The following is a 17,073-nucleotide window of genomic DNA, read 5'->3' on the forward strand; positions in this document are numbered from 1 at the left end:
TAAACAAAATTGATTACATCCCAAATATATTGATTTTATCAGAATCACATATCCTTCTAAACTCCAATGTGGGAATCTCATATCCTAACAAATAATTAAGAGAGCATCATCACCTCTTCTCAAAATATATAACCTGTGGATTGGTTTTATTACAGATTACAACAAAGAACCTTAATGGGGTAAAAAAGCAAACCAAAAGACTAATTAAATTAACCTATAATGGGAAGACACCCAAAGAAACCTGTTTTGTTCATTTGACAGTATTCGAATTCCTTCAAAGCGCATGAAGAAAAAGTTTGATCTCGTTCACCAAAAAATATCACCTCTCTTTTCTTTCCTCTTTTATAGCTTCATATGAAAGTAACACCTCTTTGAATTTTGCTTCAGCTACAACTGCAACAATCGATGTGACACCGTCAGATCTCACCGGTAAGACAGAAGAAGAGTCTACAACAACGTACCTTTGTTATCCTGATTTTGGTCTGGATGGAATTCCATAGCTTTTTCCCTGAATGCTTTCTGAAAGTACAACAAATCCGAATCAAAACATACTACTTTTGCATAATAAGTATCTTACGTAGCTAAACATTGACCATAGGACTAGGTGAAGATTATTTTTATCAGAAGGATTCTAGCCAAGTTTACCTTAATCTCAGCTTCCGTATATGGAGTTGCCCTGGACCTACAACAAAATAACACACCACATTATGTCCCCTCGACATGTCGCCCGTTACTTGAAGAGACGGAATCAAAATTGTACACTTAGAATTCTGACTACCGACAGGCTGTTCTGGTTCACATTAAACGAAACCGATCCTTGGCTATAGCATATAGATTCACCCACTTAATTATGTTGCTCCATCTATATTTCACGAAATCTAAAAACTCAACGAACCTTCTGATAGGTTCAGGCTGTGAATTTTGTTTCTTTACTGACATAGAATCAGCTATTATAACAGATATCAATGATTGAAACTATAAGAAGAAACAGAGCAAGAACCAAGAACAAACCCAAGTGTATTTTTAACTCTCCCAAAAGCCTTAAGGCTCCAAAAACAACCCAATGATCCGATATAACAATCCTAATGTCCACTTTATTTACTATTCTAGAGCATTTTGAGCTTTATTCCCTGTAACAACATATAGCGTGAAGCTAGCAACGTGGATAAACTGAAATTATGTGTGAACTGTGTTTGTATTTCGTTTCAATATAAAGTATATCATACCTGCTGAGCCCTAATACCGAGTAATGATGTGATAATGGATATACTCTTCTCTGATTTGGAGGCTCCTGGTGATTGGTCCTTTGATTTCTTTGCGAAGACTCAGTTTTCCAGTACCAATCATTACGCTGAAACTGCTGATGGTATTGCTGTGCACCAGGATCAGTTTCTCTCCAGTTCTCGTAGCCCCTCCTAAATTTACTCCTCTCTCTGTTGAAAACGCTTTGCATACGCCTGATACGTTCCTGTAAGAGAGCATTAAAAGATCTGAACGCATGTTCAAGTGAATTTTACACTGCATTAACAGGTTTTTACAAAATCATGGATTAAAGGAGGTGATATCACTTAAAAAAGTAATTTAATTTATTCTCATTGGTGTTACAATCTTAACGTCAATGAGAAACGATGCTGCTGCGATCCATGTCTAGATAAAACGGTTTACTACTAACGTTGCATGGTTGCTGAGATTTTTGAAAGCAACTGCTGAAATTAGTTAGTCCGAACTAGCATGTGAAATGGTTACACACTCTTAAACACCCACAACGCTTTCTTTAGGAAAAAGTCTCAAGTAGACTTACCACTCTCTCCATCTCATCCTCGTACTCCTCTTTCATCCGTTTGTTGTACCTTCTCCATGCTTCCTCCTGATAAGCTGTTCGGAACGAACCACCTTTGGTTGCTTTCCACGCTGACTGTGATCTAGCCTTCTTACATGACACAATTACAAAAGTTAAGAGGCTTGGCTAGTATGGAGAATGTGAATCACTAACATGAATAAATAATGGAAAAAGAAAACAACTAATCAGAAAAGGCCGATGACATGTAGCAATTAGTTACTCTTCACATAATTTTGAAATATCTATTTGATAATCTTAATTGGGAACTAAAAAAACTAACAATAAATTATGTTCAGTTTTCACCATTTCCTAATGTTTTAGGAATCAACAAAAAGCCTATAATTTTCCAGTGGATAAAACTACTAAGAAAGTCACATTATGAATCAACTCTAAAGCTAATCATCATAGACTCTATAAGCACATAAGACCTTAAAAGTGAAGCTACTTCACGATCATAATTCCGATAATTTAACGAAAATAAAAAACCAATCTTTGGGTTATAAGATTCGACTCACGAAGAGAGTGACAATGGTTACGCCGATTACAGAAAACGCGACGATTCCCAAAAACTCTGCCAACTTCTGCTGCTGCTGCGGAGGAGGAGGATTCCGTTCACCATCTTCGCCTCCCATTTTTTTTTTAATTGCAAAAATTTACGACAAACGAGAACAGAATCTTTGGGCTTGTGATGATTGAAATGACCCTGAAACCATCCTCAGGTGATTTTGATTGCAAGATTCCGTTCCTCTCTTTTCTTCACTTCCTTAAGATCAAAATTGGGGTTTTGATTTTTCTCTGTTTTTTTCTCCACCACCGCCTCGCCTCGCCTCAACTCGTCTTTGAAAGATTTTTATTTTTATTCGTGAGAAAATATTTGGGCCCTTACTGGCCCGATTTAAGGAACTAACCAAAAAGGCAAATTTGGTTATTTTAAAACATAAACTTAAAAAAAAAAAATGTGATTTAAACAGTTAACTTTGTGATGAATCTTATTTTGAAGAAGATACGAAAGCTTAACACTCGCTGAGATAAAAGTAAAAAACTTTCTCAGGCCCGATTTTTGATGCAATCTTAAGGTAAGAAGAAGTTTTTAAATAACGGGTTCTCACCAACTTTTAAATACTAAAAATTGTAATATCCTTTGGATTTACTCGCTCAAGGTAAAACTCTTTGTATATCTGAACATCTCTGGTGCAAGAATCCCACCTGAATCACCCATCCCCGCCATGACAACTCTCCCTCAAAGCATGCTTGTGCCAGATTAGAGAAGCTTCAAGATCTTATTTCCCAATTGCCTTACAGTGTAGAACCAAGAAAACATTGATTCGAAGCTTTGTTTGTGTTTCTTGGCTACCTGGAACAGAGAGCCAATGTTTAACAAACAACAAACAATACAACAAACCAGGAAACCACGCAACAGACAAGTTGGTGTCGACCGACACCGACTCTGCATCACGATCTGCACAAAGCCGAAAGTCGAAGAACCGCTTCCCAAAACCTTCAAATCGTCTGAAACTCATCCAAAACTCCTGGAAACTCATAGAAACCCACATCCAACCACAAAGACACAAGAATACAACACAAACAACAACAAAACAAGCAAAACAAAGGATTTACAGGCTTAGATCAGCCATGGTCATGCACTCAGCTCTCTAAAGAAAGATTCTGACCAAAAGATGACGAATCCCACACCTTAGTAAGCTTCTCCTTCGTCCTTAGCTCTAGATCTCCACTCCACAGGAACAGATCTCTCCAAAACAGCCAAAAACAGCCCAAAAATCCCCAAACTCTCAAGTTCTCTCCTTTCTCTCTTTTCTTCTCTCAATGGCGACCAAAACACTCTAAAACCCTCACTTTGTCGCTTCTCCGCATATATACCTGGTATGGAGAACCCAAATAAACTAAACCAAACCAAAAATCGCGAATTAAAACAATCTGGTCAAACCAGAAATTGCTGGTGTCGATCGACACCCATCCCCAAAATCCCCAATTTTGGTTCGCGGATGTTACAATTCTCCCCCACCAATATGGATTCGTGCTCGAATCGCACAGCACCGTCCATCCGCCAAGGACCTCCGTGCAACCGTCACCACGGCCCGCACATCCTCCGATCGGACTGAACACCGTCAACCAAGGTTTTCCGGGCAACTATCGCAACAGCCTGCACATCCACGTGACCTAACGGTCCACACGACCCTATTCCCACTAGTCAACACAACACAAAAACACAAGATCTATCCCGACCTCCGAGGTCTACATCCAATCACTATGCTCATACCCACGTTCTAGACATTTTTTGCTCTCTCACTCATACATTCTCAGGTCGCAACCTTCGAACTGCACCGCCTGCACTCTCAGACTGTCGTCCTCGAGACATACCATCTCACTCTCGGATCGTCACCCTCGAGATCTCGGTACCAGGGGAACTAATCATCCCCTCCGGGGAACTAATCCTCCCCTAGGAGAACTAATCATCTCCTCTGCCACTCTCAGGGTCCCAACCCGTCAAGCCCGCGGTGCACCAGGGGAACTAATCATCCCCTCAGGAGAACTAATCATCTACCCAGGAGAACTAATCATCTCCTCTGGAGAACTGTTCATCTCCCCAGGAGAACTAATCATCTCTTCATGAGCAAACAAGTCCTAACGTCTATAAGCATCTCCTGACCGGAACCACCTCCCGTGGTTCGCGTAAAACATCGCAATGTCCTACCAACCACCATATTCCCTCACTCGAATATCAACACCATCATGACCACTATTCGGGCCAACTCTAAAACATCTTAACCATTCGTGTGTTTACACACGCCCTTTCCAAAAATAGACAAGTTCTATTTGTTTGCAACCGCACTTTCCATAAATAGGAAAGCTTTAACTATTCATAAAAGTTTCCCTTTTTAGAACCCAAATATTCTCTTAGCACCGTGACATTACCAATTAAAAATCCTTGAGAACTGATCATCTCATCGGTGACCACTCTCATGTCAACCTCTAAACATTCCCACCACTTCAGGCATTTCACATCCCCAATTTTGGTTCGCAGATGTTACAAGAATGAAGAGGAAGTATTTAGGGTTATGGTGTGTAGTGTGTTTACTTTGTTATGGAGTTGTGTTTTCTGTTTTTACTATGAAGAGGAAGTCTTTCAATTTATAATGTTTAGGTGTATCTTACTTTTACAACTTGTTGGTTTAAATTTTGAATTTAAGTTTTGACCTAAACAACCAACTAACACAAACAATCATAGTTAAAGTCTGATGTAGACCTCCCTAATAATCAAGTACTAAACGTATTTATCACAACCAACAAAAAAAAGCAATAACATCAATGACCGACTCGACTCTTACCTAAATTAACACCAAATAAATGAAGAAAGAAGAGGATGATAAAATACCTTCCTTCATGGCCGAACAGGTAGCAGACTCTATACTCATCAATACTTGCCCATTTAACCTCAAAACAAAATAGAGACATATATCACAATTTCGAAAAGTACAATGAATATCAAACAAGGACAATATACTTTGAAACCTTACAAACTTATCAAGCATACACAAGGAGTGGATAATACTGCAAGCCTAATCGAACAAGAACAATATACTGTGTTTTTTTACAATCATGTGTTAAGAACACAAAAAGACCAACATCCGTTTAAAGCATCACTTATCAATCATGGGCACCAAATCGGAACACAAAAATACCAAATCAGAACACAAACACACCAAAATCTGAACACAAACAGACCAAATCGGAACACACTGTGACCAAGAACCCTAATCCATTTAAAACATCACTTATCAATCGGTACACAAACACACCAAATCGGAACACAAACAGACCAAATCGGAACACATGCACACCAAGAACTCTAATCCGTTTAAAGCATCACTTATCAATCGGAACACAAACACACCAATAATACAAAATTTCCAACAAACATCAAAGAACCCTAATTTACGATCCAAAATCAAATAACCCTAACAGTTGATCTAATCATACTATTGTACTGAGAAACTTACCCTCTCAATCTAATTGATTCAATCTCTACCGATTGAACCGACTCGAAATTCAAATTGCCTCCGATACAATCTCCACAACCATTCAAATCGCCTTTGATACAATCTCCGCCGAGTTAGTCGCCTCCGCTACGCATCTCATCCGACCCAAAACTCCATTGATTCTATAACCTCCGATTAAAGCATACCTTCCTTTGTCTGATCGAGACTTCGATCGCGAGAGAAAAGAGGAAAAGAGAGAGAGAGGAAAGAAATAAATTTTGATCGTCAAATTTGTTTTTTTCCCTTTTCTATTATTTTGTTTGGCAAACAGAATAATGATACGTATGGTCTCTTAGAACCGAGTTGAGTATATTATATAAGACGCTCCCTTCTATTTTTTTTTCTTCTGATTTATTTTTTCCTACAAAACTCTAATAACCCCACTAACAACCTGCTGATGGAGAAGGTCTAAGTAATGTTATTTTAAATCATTTATTTATAAATGAAGTAAATATAATGACTTAGCATCATTTTTATTAACTAATGTTTTAATTAACTTGTTTGACATCAATTAAATAAAATTGATACAATTTTTACTAGTTTGTATCACTTTTTAAAAAACGATATTAAGTAAAAAAACTTACATCATTTAGATAACTGATGTATCTATTAATTTTTGATAAAATCATTTTGAGAAATAATACAAAATTTACATCATTCAGAAAACTGATGTTAAAATAAATTATATTAACATAATATACACATTTAGTTTTTAGAACTAAAAGGTAACGTAAACAAAAAAAAGTAATGAATATTTTTCATTGGCTAGTCAACAGTCGTAAGGATTGAACTGTAGTTTATTATCCACCGTTAATAAATTTAATCCAACAGATAAGATATTTTTTCTATTTCTATTTTTGTCAAAGCTTCTCTTTTTTTTTCTTGTTGTCATCCAAACTTCTACCTCTCCATATTCTCTTTTGTCGTTCTCCTTTCTCACAACTTCTCTCCTTCCTCACATCATCTCATTCGTTCTTCATCATAGTAATTTTGTGGTGATTAGGTTTGGCATGTTTGATGACCAATATCCGACGGCAACAAATCATTATATCCTCTGTTATCATAGCATGTTTCTTGATCTTTGATTCTCTAAAACATACTCTTTCTACTCTACTCAAATTCTATAATTATTCTTAAGTTCATTCCTCTCTATTCTACTAGTCTCTAAGATTTGACTATTGAATAATACTCTGTTTCTCGCTATCTCCTCTGTTCTACTCTGTTTCTCGCTTATCTCCTCTGTTTTACTCTGTTTCTCCCTTGGATAACACCAAACCGATTGTTACACCTGTTGTATTAAAAGGTGCAAACTATTTACTGTGGAAAAGAACCACGAAGACCACTCTTAGTGGCAGGGGGTTATGGATCCATATTGAAATGGACCAACTCCCTAAGAAAGTCTACAAAGAAGACGGTAAAGAAGACAAGGAAGAAGAAAAAGAGGCTGAACTCAAAAGAAAGTCAAGTGGTTCCAAGAAGATCAGACCGTACTTGCCATTNTCTGCATCACGATCTGCACAAAGCCGAAAGTCGAAGAACCGCTTCCCAAAACCTTCAAATCGTCTGAAACTCATCCAAAACTCCTGGAAACTCATAGAAACCCACATCCAACCACAAAGACACAAGAATACAACACAAACAACAACAAAACAAGCAAAACAAAGGATTTACAGGCTTAGATCAGCCATGGTCATGCACTCAGCTCTCTAAAGAAAGATTCTGACCAAAAGATGACGAATCCCACACCTTAGTAAGCTTCTCCTTCGTCCTTAGCTCTAGATCTCCACTCCACAGGAACAGATCTCTCCAAAACAGCCAAAAACAGCCCAAAAATCCCCAAACTCTCAAGTTCTCTCCTTTCTCTCTTTTCTTCTCTCAATGGCGACCAAAACACTCTAAAACCCTCACTTTGTCGCTTCTCCGCATATATACCTGGTATGGAGAACCCAAATAAACTAAACCAAACCAAAAATCGCGAATTAAAACAATCTGGTCAAACCAGAAATTGCTGGTGTCGATCGACACCCATCCCCAAAATCCCCAATTTTGGTTCGCGGATGTTACAATTCTCCCCCACCAATATGGATTCGTGCTCGAATCGCACAGCACCGTCCATCCGCCAAGGACCTCCGTGCAACCGTCACCACGGCCCGCACATCCTCCGATCGGACTGAACACCGTCAACCAAGGTTTTCCGGGCAACTATCGCAACAGCCTGCACATCCACGTGACCTAACGGTCCACACGACCCTATTCCCACTAGTCAACACAACACAAAAACACAAGATCTATCCCGACCTCCGAGGTCTACATCCAATCACTATGCTCATACCCACGTTCTAGACATTTTTTGCTCTCTCACTCATACATTCTCAGGTCGCAACCTTCGAACTGCACCGCCTGCACTCTCAGACTGTCGTCCTCGAGACATACCATCTCACTCTCGGATCGTCACCCTCGAGATCTCGGTACCAGGGGAACTAATCATCCCCTCCGGGGAACTAATCCTCCCCTAGGAGAACTAATCATCTCCTCTGCCACTCTCAGGGTCCCAACCCGTCAAGCCCGCGGTGCACCAGGGGAACTAATCATCCCCTCAGGAGAACTAATCATCTACCCAGGAGAACTAATCATCTCCTCTGGAGAACTGTTCATCTCCCCAGGAGAACTAATCATCTCTTCATGAGCAAACAAGTCCTAACGTCTATAAGCATCTCCTGACCGGAACCACCTCCCGTGGTTCGCGTAAAACATCGCAATGTCCTACCAACCACCATATTCCCTCACTCGAATATCAACACCATCATGACCACTATTCGGGCCAACTCTAAAACATCTTAACCATTCGTGTGTTTACACACGCCCTTTCCAAAAATAGACAAGTTCTATTTGTTTGCAACCGCACTTTCCATAAATAGGAAAGCTTTAACTATTCATAAAAGTTTCCCTTTTTAGAACCCAAATATTCTCTTAGCACCGTGACATTACCAATTAAAAATCCTTGAGAACTGATCATCTCATCGGTGACCACTCTCATGTCAACCTCTAAACATTCCCACCACTTCAGGCATTTCACATCCCCAATTTTGGTTCGCAGATGTTACAAGAATGAAGAGGAAGTATTTAGGGTTATGGTGTGTAGTGTGTTTACTTTGTTATGGAGTTGTGTTTTCTGTTTTTACTATGAAGAGGAAGTCTTTCAATTTATAATGTTTAGGTGTATCTTACTTTTACAACTTGTTGGTTTAAATTTTGAATTTAAGTTTTGACCTAAACAACCAACTAACACAAACAATCATAGTTAAAGTCTGATGTAGACCTCCCTAATAATCAAGTACTAAACGTATTTATCACAACCAACAAAAAAAAGCAATAACATCAATGACCGACTCGACTCTTACCTAAATTAACACCAAATAAATGAAGAAAGAAGAGGATGATAAAATACCTTCCTTCATGGCCGAACAGGTAGCAGACTCTATACTCATCAATACTTGCCCATTTAACCTCAAAACAAAATAGAGACATATATCACAATTTCGAAAAGTACAATGAATATCAAACAAGGACAATATACTTTGAAACCTTACAAACTTATCAAGCATACACAAGGAGTGGATAATACTGCAAGCCTAATCGAACAAGAACAATATACTGTGTTTTTTTACAATCATGTGTTAAGAACACAAAAAGACCAACATCCGTTTAAAGCATCACTTATCAATCATGGGCACCAAATCGGAACACAAAAATACCAAATCAGAACACAAACACACCAAAATCTGAACACAAACAGACCAAATCGGAACACACTGTGACCAAGAACCCTAATCCATTTAAAACATCACTTATCAATCGGTACACAAACACACCAAATCGGAACACAAACAGACCAAATCGGAACACATGCACACCAAGAACTCTAATCCGTTTAAAGCATCACTTATCAATCGGAACACAAACACACCAATAATACAAAATTTCCAACAAACATCAAAGAACCCTAATTTACGATCCAAAATCAAATAACCCTAACAGTTGATCTAATCATACTATTGTACTGAGAAACTTACCCTCTCAATCTAATTGATTCAATCTCTACCGATTGAACCGACTCGAAATTCAAATTGCCTCCGATACAATCTCCACAACCATTCAAATCGCCTTTGATACAATCTCCGCCGAGTTAGTCGCCTCCGCTACGCATCTCATCCGACCCAAAACTCCATTGATTCTATAACCTCCGATTAAAGCATACCTTCCTTTGTCTGATCGAGACTTCGATCGCGAGAGAAAAGAGGAAAAGAGAGAGAGAGGAAAGAAATAAATTTTGATCGTCAAATTTGTTTTTTTCCCTTTTCTATTATTTTGTTTGGCAAACAGAATAATGATACGTATGGTCTCTTAGAACCGAGTTGAGTATATTATATAAGACGCTCCCTTCTATTTTTTTTTCTTCTGATTTATTTTTTCCTACAAAACTCTAATAACCCCACTAACAACCTGCTGATGGAGAAGGTCTAAGTAATGTTATTTTAAATCATTTATTTATAAATGAAGTAAATATAATGACTTAGCATCATTTTTATTAACTAATGTTTTAATTAACTTGTTTGACATCAATTAAATAAAATTGATACAATTTTTACTAGTTTGTATCACTTTTTAAAAAACGATATTAAGTAAAAAAACTTACATCATTTAGATAACTGATGTATCTATTAATTTTTGATAAAATCATTTTGAGAAATAATACAAAATTTACATCATTCAGAAAACTGATGTTAAAATAAATTATATTAACATAATATACACATTTAGTTTTTAGAACTAAAAGGTAACGTAAACAAAAAAAAGTAATGAATATTTTTCATTGGCTAGTCAACAGTCGTAAGGATTGAACTGTAGTTTATTATCCACCGTTAATAAATTTAATCCAACAGATAAGATATTTTTTCTATTTCTATTTTTGTCAAAGCTTCTCTTTTTTTTTCTTGTTGTCATCCAAACTTCTACCTCTCCATATTCTCTTTTGTCGTTCTCCTTTCTCACAACTTCTCTCCTTCCTCACATCATCTCATTCGTTCTTCATCATAGTAATTTTGTGGTGATTAGGTTTGGCATGTTTGATGACCAATATCCGACGGCAACAAATCATTATATCCTCTGTTATCATAGCATGTTTCTTGATCTTTGATTCTCTAAAACATACTCTTTCTACTCTACTCAAATTCTATAATTATTCTTAAGTTCATTCCTCTCTATTCTACTAGTCTCTAAGATTTGACTATTGAATAATACTCTGTTTCTCGCTATCTCCTCTGTTCTACTCTGTTTCTCGCTTATCTCCTCTGTTTTACTCTGTTTCTCCCTTGGATAACACCAAACCGATTGTTACACCTGTTGTATTAAAAGGTGCAAACTATTTACTGTGGAAAAGAACCACGAAGACCACTCTTAGTGGCAGGGGGTTATGGATCCATATTGAAATGGACCAACTCCCTAAGAAAGTCTACAAAGAAGACGGTAAAGAAGACAAGGAAGAAGAAAAAGAGGCTGAACTCAAAAGAAAGTCAAGTGGTTCCAAGAAGATCAGACCGTACTTGCCATTCTCCAAAACTCGCTTGACGCACCAATTCTTGAAGCATACTCATATTGTGAGACAACTACGGAGTTGTGAGATACGCTTACGAAAGTGTATGGGAACGTTACTAACTTGACCCGAGTGTTTGAGGTCAAGAAAGCCATCAACTGTCTCCATCAAGAAGACTCTGAGTTCACGAAGCACTTTGGAAAATTCAGGTCATTATGGGCTAAACTCGAGATGCTTCGACTAAGTACCATAGATCCAGTCATTCTCAATGAGAGAAAAGAGCAGGACAAAGTCTTTGGCCTCCTTCTAACTCTGAACCGTGCGTTCAACAACCTTATCAAGCACATACTACGAGGTGACATGCTTCCTACCCTTGAGGATGTGTGTTCTCAAGTACAAAAAGAACAAGGTTCACTTGGTCTTTTCATTGGGAAGGAGGATCTAGCCACCTCCAACAAGGGAGTCTACAAACATGAAGAAAGAAAAGTGGTTGTGTGCGACCATTGTAAGAAAAGAGGTCATGTGAAGGAAAATTGCTGGATTCTTCATCCTCACCTTAAACCGGCTAAGTTCAAGGCACATATCTCTCAAGAAGGAACGAGCAGTCAAGGATCCGGTGCGGAAAACCAAGGAAACGTTACAGCCTTGGCTGCATCNCAAATCATTATATCCTCTGTTATCATAGCATGTTTCTTGATCTTTGATTCTCTAAAACATACTCTTTCTACTCTACTCAAATTCTATAATTATTCTTAAGTTCATTCCTCTCTATTCTACTAGTCTCTAAGATTTGACTATTGAATAATACTCTGTTTCTCGCTATCTCCTCTGTTCTACTCTGTTTCTCGCTTATCTCCTCTGTTTTACTCTGTTTCTCCCTTGGATAACACCAAACCGATTGTTACACCTGTTGTATTAAAAGGTGCAAACTATTTACTGTGGAAAAGAACCACGAAGACCACTCTTAGTGGCAGGGGGTTATGGATCCATATTGAAATGGACCAACTCCCTAAGAAAGTCTACAAAGAAGACGGTAAAGAAGACAAGGAAGAAGAAAAAGAGGCTGAACTCAAAAGAAAGTCAAGTGGTTCCAAGAAGATCAGACCGTACTTGCCATTCTCCAAAACTCGCTTGACGCACCAATTCTTGAAGCATACTCATATTGTGAGACAACTACGGAGTTGTGAGATACGCTTACGAAAGTGTATGGGAACGTTACTAACTTGACCCGAGTGTTTGAGGTCAAGAAAGCCATCAACTGTCTCCATCAAGAAGACTCTGAGTTCACGAAGCACTTTGGAAAATTCAGGTCATTATGGGCTAAACTCGAGATGCTTCGACTAAGTACCATAGATCCAGTCATTCTCAATGAGAGAAAAGAGCAGGACAAAGTCTTTGGCCTCCTTCTAACTCTGAACCGTGCGTTCAACAACCTTATCAAGCACATACTACGAGGTGACATGCTTCCTACCCTTGAGGATGTGTGTTCTCAAGTACAAAAAGAACAAGGTTCACTTGGTCTTTTCATTGGGAAGGAGGATCTAGCCACCTCCAACAAGGGAGTCTACAAACATGAAGAAAGAAAAGTGGTTGTGTGCGACCATTGTAAGAAAAGAGGTCATGTGAAGGAAAATTGCTGGATTCTTCATCCTCACCTTAAACCGGCTAAGTTCAAGGCACATATCTCTCAAGAAGGAACGAGCAGTCAAGGATCCGGTGCGGAAAACCAAGGAAACGTTACAGCCTTGGCTGCATCCTATGGAGATTTCGTGAAGAAATCAGATTTGGAGGCTCTCATCTGATCCATTGCAACACTAAAGGATTCTGGTACCACTTTCTTTGCTTCTAAACCTAGTACATCATTTGTTGTTGACTCGGGGGCTTCTCATCACATAATAAGTAATCCTAGCCTAATAGACAACATAAAACCAGCCTTAGGGAATGTAGTTATTGTAAATGGAGACCACATACCTGTTAAGGGAGTAGGAGACTTGAAACTATTTGATAAGAAATGAAAAGCCTTCTTTATGCCTAATTTTACTTCAAATCTCTTATCGGTAAAGAAAGCAACTACTGATTTGAATTGCTACACCATCTTTGGTCCTAATAGTGTTCATTTTCAGGATATTGAGACTGGAAAGATTCTTGGAGAAGGAAATGCTAATGGAGATCTCTATGTCTTGGAGAAAACTACATCAAAACCTTCTACTTCGTTTTCGTTTAAGTCTAGTCTTGTTAGTAGTTCAAGTGATGTTTGGCAAGCTAGATTAGGCCACCCTCACTCTCGTGCCTTTGAATTAATGTTTCCTAATGTTTTGTTTGATAATTCAAGTTGTGAGTCATGTATTCTTGGAAAACATTGCAAGTTTATTTTTCCTAAATCTTATGAACATTGCTTTGATTAGTACATTCTGATGTTTGGACATCTCCTTGCCTATCTAGAGACAATAACAAATATTTTGTGACATTTAGTGATGAAAAATTTAAGTATGCATAGATTACCTTGTTACCATCTAAAGATAGAGTATATGATGCCTTTGTTAACTTTCAGAATTATGTTACTAATCACTTTAATGTAAAAATAAAGGTACTAAGATCAGACAATGGAGGAGAATACACAGGCCATAGATTCAAAGAAAACTTAGCCAAGCATGACATCTTACAACAAACGAGTTGTCCTTACACCCCTCAAAAAAATGGAGTGGCGGAGAGGAAGAATCGACACCTCATGGAGGTTGCAAGATCGATCATGTTCCACATACATGTGCCTAAAAGATATTGGGGAGATGTCGTGATGACAACATGTTACTTAATCAATCAGACACCAACAAAAATTCTACAAGATTTATCTCCTTTTAAGGTACTCAATCACATCAAACCTTCTTTGGATCACTTACGCATATTCGGATGTGTTTGTTTTGTCTTAGTCCCAGGGGAACAGAGAAGCAAATTGATGCCAAAAGCATCAAGTGTATGTTCATAGGCTACTCTACTAGTCAAAAAGGGTATAAATGCTATGATCCAACCACGAGCCGTATGCTTGTCTCTCGTGATGTCAAGTTCGTGGAGAATGCAGGCTACTTTGAGAAGGGATCGATCCACGAGCTTGAAGTTCCTTCTTGAACATCTTGGCAACACTACCACAACAATACATCAAGGTTCAGAAAGACCAACATCGCCTGTTGCAGAACCTCCTTCCACGGATGCAACCACGATTAATGCTCCTGATATAGCCACCGAATCACCACCTTCAGATATCCCTGATGACACAGGTGATGAAGAGTATCATGATGTCTTGAGCACTCCATCCTCTCATGAAGCTCAACCTATGCCTCAAGAGGAGATTGTCTCTGTCCAACCACCTCTTCGCCGGAGTACACGTGTCAAGCCTCATCCCTCCACCTGGAGAGATAAGCGTTTCTCTTACAAATACCAAGCCGTGGTTCATCCTATTCAATCTGTCTATTCGCTTGATCTTCTACCCTCAGATTTCCACGCCTTCATTAGCAAGATTGATGAACATTATATTCCTCAAACCTATGATGAAGCCAGTACGAGTGAAGAGTGGTTAGGTGCTGTTCAATATGAAACCGGTGCCATGATCCGCAACCATACTTGGGATGAAGCAGACTTACCAAAAGGAAAGAGAGCTGTCAGCTCTCGATGGGTCTTCACCATCAAGTACTTAAGTAATGGTGACATTGAACGCTACAAAGCTCGTCTTGTAGCACGGGGGTTTCCTCAAACTTATGGCACTGACTATACTAAGACCTTTTCACCAATGGTTAAGTTACACATTGTGCGTGTTGTTCTCTCCTTGGCTGTGAATCTTTCATGGGATCTTTGGCAAATGGACGTTAAAAACGTTTTTCTTCAAGAGGACATTGATGAGGAAGTTTATATGACACTGCCTCCTGGTCTTGAGGATATTGTAGCTCCGGGAAAAGTTCTTCGTCTCCGCAAAGCTATCTATGGTCTCAAGCAATCACCTCGAGCTTGGTACCATAAACTGAGCTCCGACGCTCTGAAGCTGATCATACGCTCTTCACTCTTCAAGGACCTCTTGGCATTGTTGTTGTTCTCATTTATGTGGATGACATTATTGTCTCCGAAGACAACACAGACGACATCCGAGCGACTAAAACTTTTCTTAAATCTGTGTTTGACATTTAAGATCTCGGGTGAACTAAAATATTCCCTAGGGATTGAAATTTGTCGTTTTCCAGAAGGTCTATTTCTCTCTCAACGCAAATATACTCTTGATCTTTTGAGTGAAACAGGGAAACTCGGAGCTAAATCGGCTCTTACTCCACTTCCTGAGGACTACCAGCTCAAGCGAAACGGGGAGAAGGACAAGGATAAGCCATTGGATCCAGTAGATGAGCCATATGAAGATGTTAAAAGATATCCTCGGTTGGTAGGTAAGTTAATCTATCTTACAATTACACGGCCTGACTTGTGTTATGCTGTGAATCAGGTAAGTCAATACATGAAAGCGCCAACTAAGTACCATTGGAGCATGGTGGAAAGAATCTTGAGCTACATCAAGGGAAGTCCGGGTCAAGGCATTTGGATGGGAAAGAATTCAAACACTGAAATAGTAGGCTATTGCGATGCAGATTATGATGGTGACACATTAGATAGACGCTCGACCATGGGGTATTGCACGTTTATTGGTAGCAATTTGGTAACATGGAAGTCTAAGAAGCAAAAGGTGGTCTCATGTTTGAGTGCGGAGGCCAAGTATCGAGCTATGAGGAAGCTAACAAATTAACTTACATGGCTTAAAGCACTCCTCAAAGATCTCGGCATTGAGTCCAAGAAACCAATCACTATGCATTGTGACAATCAAGCAGCGATCCACATAGCTACCAACTCTTTTTTTCACGAGAGAACCAAACTCATTGAAGTAGACTGCCATAAGGTTCGCGAGAAGATTGAAGAAGGAGTGACACTCCCATGTTACACCAAGAGTGAAGATCAATTGGCAGATATCTTTACTAAGGCTGCATGTCCCAAGGTTTGTGAACACATTCATCGCAAACTTGGACTTGTAGACTTTACAAGCCCATGATCGACTTCCCTAACACATGGACATCACACCCTTTTTCCCTTAACATAGTTTTGTCCCATGAGGTTTTCTATGTTAAGATTTTTAATGAGGTGATGCTTCATGGGTTCCAAGCTTAGCCATTTCATTAGACTAAGCTTGAGGGGAAGTATTGATCATGATCTATTCATACCTGTACGGACATCCGTACAAGTGTCTAATAAGGCTGAAGTTGCACCAAGGTACATGGAGGGGAGAAGAGTTCGGTTCACCTAAGGCCCATAAGAAGGATCTAGAATGTCTCTTATAGACATTAGGAGATAATAGGAGGAAGAGTCACATGTTGGTTTCATCCTAGGAGACCATGATCGGTCACTATCACCATGGAGATCCACCCTCCTTATGTCCCTATTACCTAGTTGACAAAGTGTAAAGAGTGTAGCCCTAGTTCCTTTTGCTATTTAAAGACTTGTACACACATTGTAAACCAACCTAATCTAATGAAATCTCTTAAATTCTCTATTCTCTTTGT

At 38.9% G+C, this 17,073-nt stretch overlaps 1 protein-coding gene across 2 annotated transcripts; it reads right to left on the bottom strand.

Annotated features, from left to right (window-relative positions):
- On the bottom strand, positions 1-2,699 carry LOC104736857 (dnaJ homolog subfamily C member 7 homolog). 2 transcript variants are annotated; one of them, XM_019234667.1, is made up of 6 exons: positions 2,356-2,699; positions 1,802-1,930; positions 1,227-1,468; positions 646-682; positions 462-519; positions 1-393 (listed from the first exon to the last, which is right to left on the bottom strand). In XM_019234667.1, the coding sequence occupies exons 1-6, from the start codon at positions 2,470-2,472 to the stop codon at positions 320-322; spliced, it is 657 nt and encodes a 218-aa protein (XP_019090212.1). In that variant the 5' UTR covers positions 2,473-2,699; the 3' UTR covers positions 1-319. The 2 variants fall into 2 exon arrangements, with proteins under 2 accessions (XP_019090212.1, XP_010455228.1); XM_010456926.2 differs by having other exon boundaries at positions 1,802-1,927; positions 2,356-2,698.

This window comes from Camelina sativa, chromosome 13 (genome assembly GCF_000633955.1).
Source record: "Camelina sativa cultivar DH55 chromosome 13, Cs, whole genome shotgun sequence".
NCBI lineage: Eukaryota > Viridiplantae > Streptophyta > Magnoliopsida > Brassicales > Brassicaceae > Camelina > Camelina sativa.